Here is a 15591-nt window from a genome sequence, read left to right on the forward strand (position 1 = left end):
ATTTCAAACAGTGCCATCTGTGAAACAACTGTGCTTGGTGCAAAATTAGCTTTCCTGTCTCGCATACTGTCTCACATTGTTTCTTCAGCATGACGACTGTTGTGCTAAACAACTTTAGAATAGAAAACACGTCGTCGACCGAATTCGCAAACGTGAAATGGGTGGTTTTGGAATGGTAAACTATTTTGGCTGTACCCACAAACCCGTAGTTCTAACATAACGTACCGAACTATTACACGACTTATAACTAGTTCGAACACTGCTTGACACTGATATGACGCTAACACGATGCTAATACAAAGCTTACACGATCGGACGGAACGAGTAATTTGAACATTTACTGTGACCTTTACTGCACGATAGGGTATATCATGAAGAGGAGAAACTCGGTACGACGTCGAGTTGGCATGTAACTTCCCCGTTACGCACTGTATTGGGTAACAAACCTGATTTTCTGTTCTGGTTCACTTTTCTTGTCTTTCGACTGTCTCTCAAGTTACGAATGAACTAAATGTGACTCAATGCTCCATCTCACCAACTTGTGAAACTTCAGTGTCCTTTTTTATCAAAGATGCTGCACAATATAAGCCATCGTAAAACATCTCAAATTAACAAGCCTGACCTCACTGCATCATAATCATGGAATCGCTGTGAAACAAGCATTACTATGCACTTACAAAGCCCACCACAGAGAAACTTTAGTATAATTGAGTGTACTGTCACGTACGGCTCGTATCGCAAGATCAATGTTCTTAAGTTAGATGCCACAAAAGTAAGATGGCGACATGTGACGTGAGTAGATTATGAAGCCGCTTACAGTGATATGAAGGTTTAGAGGATGAATGCCGTCGAATTCCTTGTCCCACGGATTGTACTGGCCGTGCATGATGTTGTTCTTGTCCCACATGGCGCTGGGCTTGAGAACGTAGCCGCAACTGCCGTTCTGCTCGAACATGGCAGTGTTGATGTGCAGGCCGGTGTCTGCAGGATAGAACCACAGCACAAGCACAGGCGAGAAGGCTTCATATTATGCTCCTCGGTGAAAATAATACATGTTAAAATAAACTTCTGCAAACAATTAGAGTAAACAATTACGTGACGGGCAAAAGATAGGTTTGTGCTCTATGTTTGACGCGCATTCGTTGACGATTGGTCAAGTTATGCATACACCAAGACAATGTTTCATGCAGGCGCAAGAACACGATGGAAACTGGCAGAAAGCCGAATATATAAAATCAGAAAATAGCTAAATAGCTTAACAAGTAAACGTAGCACACGAAGTGCTTGATTTGTAGTCCAATTTTAAATATCTCTGTGAGCTTTACGCACTGCGACGACATGCATTTAAAGCTGTACATTCGCAGTGTCAAATTTCGGCAGGTCGTTTCACAATGCTCCATCAATGCCATACGAAGTCGCGCCAAACGATTTGGGTTATGATAATGAGCACTGTTCTAACCGAGACATTTACAGGTCTCATTTACACTGGGCAGCTGCTTTACGCGATAATTGTGGCCCAACTGGGGTTCTTTCAAACAACCGTTTAAAAACCCTAAGATGTGAGCAAGCGCGCTTCTCTATTTGACGCACTGCTTTTCTGTCGTTGACAAATACGACAATTCACTCACCTTCAGTCTGATAATTGAGCGCAACCATCTGCAGTCCAAAAGCCCAGAACGTCACTGGGTTGAAGTTGGACGAGTCTATTCTCATTCCGGCAGGATATGTGCGCATCAGTTGGTTCTCGCAATGCGTGCAGAAGGGCGTTAAGGAAGCAATGCACATCACAGTGGAAAATAATTCTCGCGCTAACAGCATAGTAACAAAGCTATTAATCAAAATAAGTTCGCATGCTCCCATTGGCCAAAATTCATGCTCTAATAACTGGAAAAATCTCGAAATAGAACAATGCTGCCAAGTGAACACCGCCTTTAAAAACCCATCAGAAAAGACACCCCGAAACTAAAATTCTCACTAAGGTTTGCTACTACAGTGCAATACAACACGCCGCTTCATCATAAAGTTATAATTTCTAATTTAAAAAACATTTGGACAGACACAAGTGCCAATTTAAGCTGACGCTAATCATTCTAAAATTATATGACAATTTTTTCATCCAATTTAAAGCACTGATTGACAAAAAAAAATAGTTGGTTTGTGATTACATGAAGATCCAGAGAAAGAAGCAGTGCTACCGGACGGGAAAAAAGAAGTAGCCCACAGAAAGCCACCGTGTCGGTGGGCTTATCCTCGTTTCGCCCGACCGGCGGTGCTATATTTTTTTTTATGTTCAAACAATACTCAAGTGCCCGACATCTAAATGCCCGAAGTAGCGCATGAGAAACTTCTAAAAAAAAAGGAAGAAAATGCTGTAAAAGGCAAGTCTCGCCGAAGTTAAACAAAAAGAGAGATTTGAGAAAGTTTAGATGAGAATGCCATCCTGGAGATGACAGCCTGTACTTGTACAGGTCAATAAATAAGAAGCTATCAAATGTTTATGTGATTGTCACGATTCTAAGCAATTTACATTGTTACAGCCATTAGGTAGCGCGTTTCAGCGTTACTCTATCAGGCAGAAAAGAGTGTTCCACGCTCGCCTTGATGGCGGTGCTGTCTAACATTCCCAGGTCTAAAACGAGCATGTGTACCCCATAAAGTGGACGAGGGTATGACCGCCGCTTTAGCTCAGTTGGTAACAGCCGTGTTGTTCGAAGATCACAAATTCGGGCCCTCCCAGTGGCAAGTTATCTCTTTCATCCACTTTACGTTCTTTACAGTTGAAATTACTACAAACAACACTCCGTGCACTTTCCTTGACTTTTCTGTCTGTTAGGTGTACTGAATTATCGCTTGCTATAAAGCGTACGAAAAAGTTACTATAAGCGTTATATCTTTCAGGCAGTGTTACAATTTCAGTCAGGCACCAAGGTGAAGCTTTAATATGTGATCAAAATGGCCGTGACTTGTTATAGAATGCCGTTGAGTACTTGAATCGAGTGATTAACAGCCAGGACTAAAGGGGATTATAAAATCAGGTTCGTTCGGGCGAATAGAAGTTCTAATAAAGCGCTATTGCGGCGACGATCAGCGCATAGCTCTTGCCTTCACAGCAAGCGGGAGCTTCTACGGGCTGCGCTCTCAACACGAAAAAACGGTGCCAAAAGCGGCCGTCCACATACAGATGCACTCTACACATAACAAACTGCCATCAGCGGCAACACACGACGTATAGCTCTTAGTACCAGCACGCAATGCCGTCACAATGCCCGAGCCTTGTTGTGCTCATCTACTGTGGCCACACCGCAGCAAACTTGGTTACTTAGCAAGTGCGTGTTTACTATAATTATTATTGCTCCTAAAATGCTATAGCCTTCCTTCATAAAACATTCGAATATGTTGCTATCACATTCGCTGCTTCGCCCTCTTGGAAAAGCTATGAATTTTCTTCGTTAGGTTCACATGCTCAATGCAGTGTATCATCTATTCATATTCGACATTTTATATCACAACGAATCTAGCAATGATGCTGCGATGAGGGCACCACGAAAAGACCAAATGAGTCAGATATGACACACACACACAAAGAAGAATTACTTCGGGCCGCCAGCAAAAGAGGTCATGAACCAAGTAAACCAACTTAAAACGCTTTATTAAATGCAAAGGCCTCTTAAATGCAGGTCGCATGTTGCGCGGCTAAACCACACGGAAAGAAGCGAAGAGCGTGCGCCAAGCTTATGGAGTTGCCGGGGGAAAATTGATCTTGGCGGCCATTAAGGGTATAAAGGAGTCGCAGTCGTCTCCAGACTATCGACTGCAATGCAAAATCTCTGTCTATATAAACAAGGCCATTAGCTAGGAGCATAAACATTCCTAAATCATGACTGTATTGTGTCGCGCCCCGAAAAATAATTCATGGAATGTTTCGCAGGCTCTCTGTGACTCGAGCATTGTTGATGCCAACCAGACGCCCCGAGGTAAGCTGCGGTGCCCGCGTACAGTGATGTAGCTTCATTTTGTCCAACCTAAACATAGGCCTCGGGGCAGCGTATTCACGCGCAAAAGAAGTACCTAATCTAAAACTGTTGGTAATAAAAGATGCCAGCCACTAGTGAGACAGACCTACTATTAGCGAAAGTGGTTAACCAATGACAAAGAGCACCGACGGAGGAGCATAGCTTTTTGGATTTCAGAAAGCTTTTCGCTTGGAACTAGTGATAGGCAAGTCAGCCACCCTATAATACAGTGTCAGCCATCACTCTTTTAGCTGGCATTCGCTCTTAGCCACACAACAGCTTAAGCGTGGGTTGATGGTAGAAGACATTTGCAACAATGCTAATGTATTTATTACGACTACAAGCAGACAGTAATACACAGAGAACCACAATCTTCATTGTATCGTGTATCGAAACTGCCGTTGTAATATTCTGACCCACTTAGTGACACCCTAAGTATATACGCATGGGCATGAGTGCTAAAGGAGTCAGGAATAGCGAGCAGCAAATCGCTGATGCTAGTATACTCTGACTCTGCGCATTTGTCCTGCACGTATATAGCAACCCTACCAGTGAAGTTGCCTATTTAGGTTTTGCAAGTGATTTGCTTTGTATCGACGACATACTTGAAAAAGGATATGTGATAAGGGCGAGCGGATGGCGCTTGCAGAGTCGTTTGGCAGCACTTTCGTTCATGGAAGACACCTGGAAGCACACTGAATTGGAGCAGTGGCGTTTTGTCGACGAGGAAGCCGATGTAGACACCGAAGCAGTGGATGCCGTCGGGGTGTCGTACTTGGGCTCTGCACGCGTTGGAAAGATCCGAGGTTACGCACAGAAGATCCAACACAGATAGTGCGCAGCTAGCGCATGAGGAACTGAAAAACATCGTCTTCATAAGGTAACAGAATCGTGCTAAAACTTGCTGCGCTGCGCCAATGGGACATGGCTGCGCTAGGCTTCAGTGAGAAAATTCATAATATTTTTTAAGAAAGAGCTTTCTGCCCTGGAGGATTAGAATTGCGGTCTAAAATAAGGGTCACATTATTATGTACATAATGATTGACTGTGGAATGACATATGCACTAAACTTGACGGCTGGCGGGAGTGTTGTTCTATAGTTAGACACTGGGTCGTGGCCCACGATTAAGACGCACAGCTTCCCAACTCTAAACTACGTTGACTAATGAGTAGCTGGTACATTTAAACTGTAGATGTGCCTAGCAGAGCTTTTTTGGGCACTCGGCGACTCTAAAGTCAGCTATCACATCACTCACGTGACAGTTTTTTGGTGATCTATTTTTTTTTTTCATTTCATTTAAAGCATGAGTTACGAGTCAACACTCGTCCCGTCGTTTCTGCTTCTAGCATTCTTCTGTCTTTTTCTCTTGGTGTGCTGACTAAGCTGATTATATATATAGTAAATGTTTCACAATTGTACACCCGTTAATGCAGAATATCGTATAATTCAGTCATATTTGGCCGTAACCCGTTTAATTCGAACGATCTTCGGAGCACGCCAAGTGCACCGCGCCTCAAGCGTGCGACGCAAAGGAACGAAAAACGGCCGCAGGATTTATAAAAGATGGGGTCACCGCTCACAAAAACGCGTGGTGGGTTCGTATTAAGGCATGATTTTAGAGCCCATTTTTAAAGACACGGTGGCCTTGTCATGAGTTGTGGTCACATTGTGAAGTCGCAAAATACGAATATTGTGGCTTACACTGCTCTTTTTTTTTTGCAAATTAAGTGCTGGATTTCCGTATTTCTCAAGAAAATAAAAGTGCATTATTGTAATAGACGCATCTTTATGATTTTCTTTATATTTCCGGTGATTCGGCAGTCACCTAACTCGCAGAGTATTTCCGGTGGCATAAAATCTGAATTAACGACCATAAATATTATCGAGGTCTAGGCTAGAAAATGGTCTGCACTGGTGTCGATGTGAGTTGCGTATGATCAGTCTATGCTACGTCCACTGTAGGACAGAAAGCCTCTCTCAATAATCTCCAACCCAGGCTGTCCTGGGCGAGTTCATCCTATTTTATGCCACCGCTTCACCTGACCCTTTGCAATGTTTGGTCGCGTTTCCCATGTCCTGCTATCCATTCCATCGCAATAAGTGATCATCGGCTATCTGTCCTTCTATGACGTGATGCTTTGCGTGACGCGATTTTTTTCCCCTTATGTAAGGCGACGGACGTACGAGAGATATGAAAGCCTCTGAAGCTAATGATCGGATTACTTGGAAGACTAGAACGCCTCTCACAACGCATTTTCTTCCTAAAAAGAAGTATTATAGTTTTTTTTTACCAGCAAAAGAGGTCCATCATACTTCGTTTTAGGAAGAAATTTTGTTGTGAGAGGCGTTCTAGTCTTCCAAGTAATCCGATCATTAGCTTCAGAGGCTTTCATATCTCTCCTACACATGTCGCCTTACATAAGGAGAAAAAGAAAGTCCCTCTGCCTGTGTCAGCCTTTCAGTTGACCTCGCAATTTACATCGTTTTCAACCTGCACGCAACAAGGTACCCCGGCTCTAACCATGATGATTCGTTCAGAGATACGCTGCAAAGGTAACGCAATGAACTAGCAATGAGAACAAGCGCTAGGCTGAGGCTTAATCAAGCGTCTCTGCACGACATCTCCATTTGCGATGCCAGCACGCGCAGTGAAGCAGTCTCACGTGGCGTCATAAACGTCCACGTGTCAAGAGCCGCGCGGCGAGGGAAAGAAAGACAGCACCCACCTGATGTTTGCAGAGGCGTGTTGGCGCCCAGCGGCGATCCGGCCGAAGCGAGCACGTTCTTTTTGCTGCTCACTTTCTTCACTTTCACGGAGTTAGTCGGCGACGGGCAGGTGACAAAACCTGCGCCGCCAGAGCAGTGGCTCAGCATGGAGAACTTTTACAGTTCGCAACTGCCACACGCACAAAAGAAAAAAAAAACATCCGCGTCTGAATAATGTTATTCGATAGTTATGGAGGCGATTGCACATAACGTTTTCTTTTGTTTCATCAATCAGTGAATGTAGGATAGATATAGTACGCGAATTTCTTTCTTCATTACGTGCACGAGAAGATGGCTTTGAGTGAAACGTCTTCGCTTGCTTTAACGAAACGACTCTTCCACCTGGAGTAGAATCTCCAATCAATAACGATAGCGCACCTTCTGCTACCGAAGAAGACCGACGCATTTTAAAACGCATTTACGCTAGAAAACATCAAGGAATCGCTTTCATTTTCTTCTGCTAAACATGGGCAGCGGAAAAACCAGATGTTGCAGCATATAAATAAAAAAATGAAATATACTCATGGACCCGCCACGGCGGATTAGTGGTTACAGTGATCAACCCAAAGATCGTGGGATCGAATCCCGGCTGTAGTGAATTCTTTGTCGATGGAAGCAACCATGCTCGAGACCCGAGTATTTAGATTTAGGTGCACGTTGAAGAACCCCCCGTTGTCAAAATTGATTGATGGATTTGTGGGGTTTAACGTCCCGAAAACACTATATGATTATGAGAGACGCCGTAGGAGAGGGCTCCGGAAATTTCAACCACCTGTGGTTTTTTAACGTGCACCCAAATCTAAGTACACGGGCCTACAAAATTTCCGCCTCCATTGTAAATGCAGCCGCCGCAGCCGGGATTCGATCCCGCGACCTGCGGGTCAGCAGCGGAGTACCTAAGCCACTAGACCACCGTGGCGGGGCAGGTTGTCAAAATTTATGGAGGCCTCCACTATATATACGGTTATTGTCATAATCATATCGTGGTTTTGTCACGTTAAATACAAAAATATTATGATTAACATTATAATTACATTCATGGCCTCAGCAGCTGACTGAACAGCAACTGATAACTCCAAATGAAGAATTTTATGGAATGCGACCACTTGGGTTGCATACCGCTAGGTCAACTGCACTTCAGCCGATGATATGACGAGACAGTGCAGTAAGTGTAGCTGTTAGCGTGTGCTATGCTAGACTGGCTACCGATAGTGGACTTAGCAGAGCGTTGAGTCAGAGAGGATGTTCATGCAGCCTCAGATAGCTTTATATATCAAAGCTGTGAAATTTACTGCGATGCACTGCAGCGTGGCTTAGGCTGGTGATGGTGCACGCCTTATTTCGAAGTGAGAAAAGATTCTCGCGATGCTCTCATCGTAGAAGGTATAAAAACACCCTGCTACTTCACCTGAAGGTTATCCTGGCTACGGTCGGCTATCTGCGTGACCAGGGGAAAGGGGGGGGGGGTGATAGCTGGCGGGGTATTGGTAGAGCATCGAACGCGTAATTCGAAGGTCGCAGGTTGGGTCCCTCTCCACGGCAAGTTCTTTCATCCACTTATTTTTTTTTTCACATTTACCAGGAATAACATCCTCTAAACTTTTCTTGACAGTGTTGCCTGCTAAATTTAAATAACGAGCCCTTAAAATTTTCTTTTTCATTCCTGCTTTCGAAAAGAGTATATCATTAGCGGCGGTGGTCATCCCACAACTAGCGACAATCAGTGATCAACTGCTACAACAGCTTTTTAAAATTAATTGCTGTGGTTGCAGCACACGATTCGAGAGCGATTTCTGTTCCAGCGATGTAGGCCCAGTAGCGCTGTATAAATATCTCTCCCCATACTTGCAGAGAAGTACCTTGGCGTATCGCTTATATTCGTAAAGCTCTCCTTACACGCTGCTATGAGCGTTTTGCTTAACCTTGATACCTGTAATAAGGTGTTGCTTTATTTTTACACTGAAAATTCCCATATGACTTATGGCTAATATTGCACGACCTGCATGCTCACAAGTAGGCACAGGGTTCCCCATTATGCGGGTAAGGGAGGCAGAGCTTTATCGCAGAGCCCCCCTCCCATATTGGTCAAATGTAAACAGTTCTTGGAATGTAACATCAGGGGCCTTCGGCCCCCTTTAGCGTCAGAAGCCTGTCTGGCCATAATTGAGTAAACGTATGTGGCAGACTTTGCGCCCCACTTCCTTGGTGACCAGGGAGTGGAAGTGGCTACTCCTCTCATGACCACGCCTATGTGCGTGTTGGAGCTGTGCTAGACGAGGACAGTTTCCAGGGTAGGCTGGATGATTACAGAATTAGAGGGATTAAACACGGTGGTGGGAACGCATGAAAGAGCGTAATTCATCAACGCTCGTTCCTTTTCGTTAGACACAAACTAATAAAACCAACAGACAATGAAGCCAAGGAAGGCACAAGAAACATTAGTTGTCATTTGTAGCTGTAGTGACATATGAAAAGTGGACGAAAAAAAAAAGCTTCCCTTGATGGGGACCAAACCCAAAACTTCGAATAACACTTCCGATGCTCTACTAATGGACTTCAACGACGGTAGTTTTCTTGTTTAATTTAATGGAATTGAACGAGTATTTTTTGCATGTGTAATTCTAGGAGTGTCACCTGGCGCAACTTGTATACGTAGCGCCAAGTGTGTAACACTTTTTTTTGCCAGCTGGCATTCCGTAGAACGTGGTATGTTTACGAGATGCGGTCTAACCAATAACCCCCGGCATAAAAATGAAATTATTCAAAGAAAAGCATCGCAACTGTACTAACTAAATGCACTTCTGAAAGAAGCAATGCCTTAGCACATCCCACATGCCACTTTAGCCACGTGTTTGCAACGCGTGTCCGACGTTTAGGTGTGTCACAGTCGAAGGACAATGCCCCCATATTTCGGCTGACAACGCACCTCTGAACTTGATGGCCTGGCAGTAGGTGACCAGGTCGGAGAGCTCGGGCGCTATCTGGGAGCTGGACTTTCGCTGCTTGTAGCCGTCATCGTCGCTGTGGATGTGTTCGGCGTCGGCCGGGTTGCGCGACCGAGGGTGCGCCGCGCCGGGGCTCAGCGTGCCCGGGTGACGCGTGGCGTGCGCTTCCTTGCACGAGCCCTCCTGGCTCGATAAGGACTCTGCACGAGCGCGTACGCACTCAGAAACCAGCCCGCGACAGCTTTTCTCGAGCAGTAGGTGCTACGAAACTGACATCCCCGGGCATTCACCCACAAAATCATGCACTTCTAGAGCAAACCAAACTTCTAACACCTTCAAGCTCTACTTCATGTTCTGTCGCGCACGCAGTCTGACTACAAAGTCTGAGTGATTAAGATTCCACAACAAAAACAACAACTTTAAAAAATATTTATATTGTCATGCAAGGTGCATAGCTTAATACTGTCGAAGGTAACGGTTTATGCGCCAAATCGATTAAGATCACCATCAGAAAATAAGTCCAGCATTTGTGCATTTTGCCTCACAAAATTCTACATTACTCGTGCTGGCAGGGCTTCTCAATCATATACAGTATAAGTTTTCAATCAGTCTGCAAGGAGACTTAGATATCGACAAATACACCTCAATTTGTTCCTAAAATATTTTCCATCGCGAAATATAATGTAGTGACGAAAGTAAGAAGGCGGACCCAATACACAATATACGCATCGCTCTTCGACTAGAAGGCCGCAGAAGTCACGTGCGGACGCTCCAACGGCTCACCTTCTAAATTATCATCCTCTTCATCGTAGTCCTCAAAATCTTCTTCATCCTCGTCATTGAGAGACCCTATGCTCGCCGTAGAGATGATGCTGTTCGTCCGGCCGGGCGCAATCTTTCCTTGTGGGACCCCCTGAGCATGAATACGAAAAGCGAGGTGCTCAATGTTTCGCCAATAACGTTAGGGTTAAACCAAAGACATTAGTCAGCAACGCTACGCAGCTATACGTGTGAAATCACGAAGCCCCTCTCCTCGTACGTAAAAACCGTTTAAATACATTGACGTACATAAATAGCGAAATGCAACGAGCCGATAAGAAACGCGTCTGCGTATAAAAAGCATTCCTCACGAACGACAAATGTTTTGTATAAGTCACTCTATGTGTTGGCGGATTCTGAAGGATGCTGTGTACAGTCGCCGCCACGTCTGTTTAGAGTGCGCGAGCGACCAGCCTTGCTCTGCGGCGGGACACCTTGCGGCCGTTGCGAGTTGTGACGTCGCGTGCACAGGAGCATGCGTGACCTTACAGGCATACAGGCATGCCTTGCACGGGTGACAACGGTTGAAGATGTGCTCCTCCAGCCAAAGCGCATTTCGACTGATAAAACGAGCCTGCATCAACGATACACGCTCAGTTGTGGCTGTGTCGAGGCATGTGATTATATAAAGATATGATATTGCAACAGCTACGTGACAAAATACTAAACGGCCGCAAGAAGTGCATCGTTTATGCAGGCGTGTGTTATCAGTCGAAACGCACTTCGTCTTATAAAATAGATATGACGAAAGCGTCCTGAGCGAGCGCGGGTATTCGGTTAAACAAGCACACCTTCTAACGTTGTCACCCGTGCAGAGCAGACCTGAATGTTTGTAAGGCCGCGCATGCTCCTGTGCACACGACGTCACAACGCGCAACGGCCGCAAGGTGTCGCACCGCAGAGCAAGGCCGGCAGCTCGCGCGCTATACACAGAGACGTGGCCACGGCTGTACAATCACATAAACGCACCCTAAGGAGGCTCTTTCAGAGATAACCATCAACTCCATTTTAGAACTCTTTACACTCTCTCCGGAGAGTCACGGAAAAGCGACTCTGCTAAACAGAGCTAGCGTGTCTCATATATGTGGTGACTCAGGAGTCACCAAACCGAGCAAGAAGTAATTTTTCTTTTTTTAACACGAAATGGTTTTATTCTAGGATCTACGAAAACTTCAGGGACGTATTTTCGTGACGGAAATGACGTCGAAACATAGACACGATCAGATAGCAAAAATTTGTGTCAAAGGGAGTCAAACTGGCGACCCCTCAGTCCGCGACAGCTAGTGCCGGGAACGCTATGCACTGTGCCACTGTCACTCACTTTGGAGCCTTTAAAAACGTGCTTTTTATATGTAACACTTTTCTGTCACAGTGCTCTTGGTCGGTGGGGTGGTGCTGGTGCCTAGGAGTGGAAAATGTGAAGTAATGTGCAAGTATCTTAGCCTCAGTGATTAGGTCGTGCAACGCATTGCAGCTAAGCATCTCTCCCATTTGGCGCGTTTCGAATAGAAGTGTAGTTTGTTTAACGCCTTAACCACTCACGAGGTGATGACTTAAGCCAAAGCTTCAACCTCAATTATGGCATTCATGAATATTAAAAAAAAATTGCCCCGTATCTGCATGTTCGACGGCAAATGTCGTCGAAAGACGATAATCTTCGTCTGGGGAGAGTGAATAGACTAAAGCATTTATTTGATGTTTTTCGCGAGAAAATTGGTGAATGAGACTCCGGACGCACTGCGTCAGACATGAGCGGCATCTGGCCGTAATCTCAGAAAAAAGGATGACTTCCGTTATATCGAGCACGCACAATCTTGGAGGCCGTATTTTGTAGATTTCAAAGTGGGTGGCCGCACCGTATTGTCTTAGCAAAGCGTAGAAAACTCGCCTTTTCGTGCTTAGCGTCGCATTGTCAGCGCAGCGTAATAAACGCCACAGTTCTTAAAATTACTTATGTATGTATTTTCTAGTATAAAGAAACACACCACAGGATATTGACGTGTTGATATTGTGCGTTAGATATGCGCAATATTTGCTTTTCAATCGACAATCACACAAGTATGATGCAGAAACCTGAGCAATATTGGTGGGCGCTGTGAAGTTGGTCGTACGTTAGCCGCATCGGTTCACAAACAGATATAAAAATAGACAGACCAAAATTTTTGCGTAGAAGTATCTCAAGAAAGATTAAAATAGCTTTGCAACGAGAGCATGGATCGAATGGCTGTTATGCCGCCTTCCCCGCTTACGCCCGATTCGAGAAAAGAGAGTTTTAGTGCTGCGGAATGGTGCTACGTACAAATCACGCAAGCGCCTTGCGTTACGTGGAGTCGTTTGCCACTAATCGGCTTTTAGTACGCCGTAGTACCCGCGTACATAACGAGCGTGAAGCGTGTTGTGCCATCTGGTAGATCAAAATAGAAGCACGTGTTGTTGACAGCCAATGTGAGCCAATCCAAGTGTTATATCCAGATTATGGCCATATTTTAAACCACAGAGCCGGTCGGTGCTTGCCTTCGATGCCGCCATTTCGCAAAACGAAGTCTTGCGCTGTCGCGAACTTGTTCGAGAGCGACGCGATCAGCTCATACGTACGCACGCGCGCATCTCATGCGTGCGTACGTAGTGGCTGCGTACGTAACGCGATACGTGCGCATTGCGGTCTGCACATGCACACTACGCAGAACGTGGCGTCCTTACGTACGCAACGCCGCCACGTACGCAGCGTACGCAGTACTAAAACTCTCTAAAAATTGCGTCTGAGCTAGAGGGTACGGACACAATGCGCGTTGCGGTTCAGCATACCGCATGATGACGTCCTCAGTCGAGGGTCTGCGTTTACTCATGCAGCGACGCTCTTCTGGCTGTAACGACGCTTTGTACCATTGCGCTTTTCACCAGGAACTACTACAGCTACCAGAAGTGTTTCTTTAATCACTGATCGTGGATATTAGTCGCAGGGAAAGAGATGTGCTGCCAAGCACCAGCGTGAGTGTATCCACGTTAAACGGTGCTGACAGACACCAGACATTCTGCAAGCTCTTATATTAGTGTGCAGTAAACACTCATCTAGTTGTGTGAAGACACGCTTTACTTCCGTGTTACACCAATTCATACGAGAGGGTTACTTTTTTGGTAGAGCTTTTTGAGAACAAGGATTGCCTAGAAATAACTGTTCTTGAAGGAACTTTTATCTCTCAAAGAAAAAAGCTCTGTGAATTTAAAAGGCAATGTAATCTTTTTTTTTTACAAAACTCCAGCCTTGACCTTGACGTATCTGAAGATTGTGAAAAAAGCTTTGCATTCTTAATCTGCATTCACAAAACTTTTTGTATAAACGTGTGGTACGCATGATTGACGGTTGTCGTGTCGACTGTCTTTTACTACGCCGATCGCAAATACGACTGAAGTTTGAATGCATTCAAACAAATAAACGTTCATATTGAAGACGAGAATATACCGTGAATACAGACCCTGATTTCTTCAAGGAGTACAGTGAAACACACAGGCACGCAAGATGAGCTTTTATGGAGTGGTGCCACATATCTCATCATGCACTGAAGGTAAAACAAAATTGTAAAACGGAGCAGAACTTGTTGACTAAGAGAGACGTATCTGCTCAACGTCGTGACTATCCGAATACCAATCTTTCGTGACCGATGAAGATTTGAAGTTCAAAAAAAGACAAACGTGAAAGTGGCACGCGTACCTTCGTGGTCCTGAGGGGTAGCGCTGGCGTCAGTGGCGGCCGGAGTTTCTTGTTCTTTATGAGCACCTTGTAACGCAGCTGGTTCGGTGACGGCAGGCGGGCCTCATCGCAGACGTCGTTTGAAAATAGAAACTGTGTTTGAAGTCTGTCCCCGAACACGTTCTGCAAGAATACGGGCAAGAAACGACGTGTCGACTCTCAGCGCAGAAAACAAAAACGCATATATATATATATATATATATATATATATATATATATATATATATATATATATATATATATATATATATATATATATATATATATATATATATATATATATAAATGAGGGAAAGAAGTGTATACCTAAGGGCTCGTTTTTCGGTGTTTTAACACAATATTAATGAGATCTCACAGACAATAATGCCAAGGAATGTACAGGGGAAGTTATAGAACCAATGAAATGTAAATAAGAAGAAAGAAAAGTGGATGAAAAAATAACCAGCTGTGGGCAAGAAACGAACCTACGACCTTCGAATAACGCGTTCGATGCTCTGGTTGTTTTTTCATCCACTTTTCTTTCTTATTACTTATTATTTACATTTCATTGGTTCTAAAAACTTCCCCTGTACATTCCTTGGAATTACTGTCTGTTAGATCTCATATATATATATATATATATATATATATATATATATATATATATATATATATATATATATATATATATATATATATATATGAAGGGACGTATTACTAGGCTCAGTTCCAGGCCCACATTTCACAGAACTCAGCAAAGATTAAAAACAGTCTGATGGCAATTGAATCTGCGGGCTAAGATCAAGCTAAATTAAGCTAAACTTGAGTTCGAAAGTTTGTCTACAAACAATGAAATGCTCAGAAGCTCATTTACAATGTTCACATCATTAACTGTAAAAAAATCACAACCTCGAAATAACTTAATAACTTATAGACACGGAACTACGTAAAAAAAATCGTTCACAAGTAGGCATAAACACGCGCAGTTTGATTTATACGTGAGGTTTAACGTCATAAAACCACCGTATGATTGTGAGAGACGCCGTAGTGGAGGACTCCAGAAATTTCGAACACCTGGGGTTTTTTAAGTGCACCCAAATCTGAGCACAGGCGCCTCCAGCATTTTCACTTCCACCGAAAATGCAGCCGCCACAGCAGGGATTCGATCCCGCGACCTGCGGGTCAGCAGCCGATTACCTTAGCCAGTAGACCACCGTGGCGGGGCAAACACGCGCACTTTAAAACAAATACTTGCGGAATTGATGCAACATTTGCCATCGCCAGCGACCATGATATCGCCTGCGTGCTACTTACATACCA

The 15591-nt window shown here is 44.4% G+C and overlaps 1 protein-coding gene across 2 annotated transcripts in view; it reads right to left on the minus strand.

The window, feature by feature from the left end:
* Positions 1-15591, minus strand: part of LOC119175883 (uncharacterized) — a 766025-nt gene that overhangs the window by 19619 nt on the left and 730815 nt on the right. For both annotated transcript variants that reach the window (XM_075876430.1, XM_075876431.1), the window contains 7 exons: positions 14254-14415; positions 10509-10638; positions 9707-9925; positions 6741-6860; positions 4633-4795; positions 1629-1753; positions 818-981 (listed from right to left, as the gene is read on the minus strand). In XM_075876430.1, the coding sequence (XP_075732545.1) occupies positions 818-981; positions 1629-1753; positions 4633-4795; positions 6741-6860; positions 9707-9925; positions 10509-10638; positions 14254-14415 (1083 nt within the window). The remainder of the gene's footprint in view (positions 1-817; positions 982-1628; positions 1754-4632; positions 4796-6740; positions 6861-9706; positions 9926-10508; positions 10639-14253; positions 14416-15591) is intronic.

The sequence above is a fragment of the Rhipicephalus microplus genome, chromosome X, assembly GCF_043290135.1.
Source record: "Rhipicephalus microplus isolate Deutch F79 chromosome X, USDA_Rmic, whole genome shotgun sequence".
Lineage (NCBI taxonomy): Eukaryota > Metazoa > Arthropoda > Arachnida > Ixodida > Ixodidae > Rhipicephalus > Rhipicephalus microplus.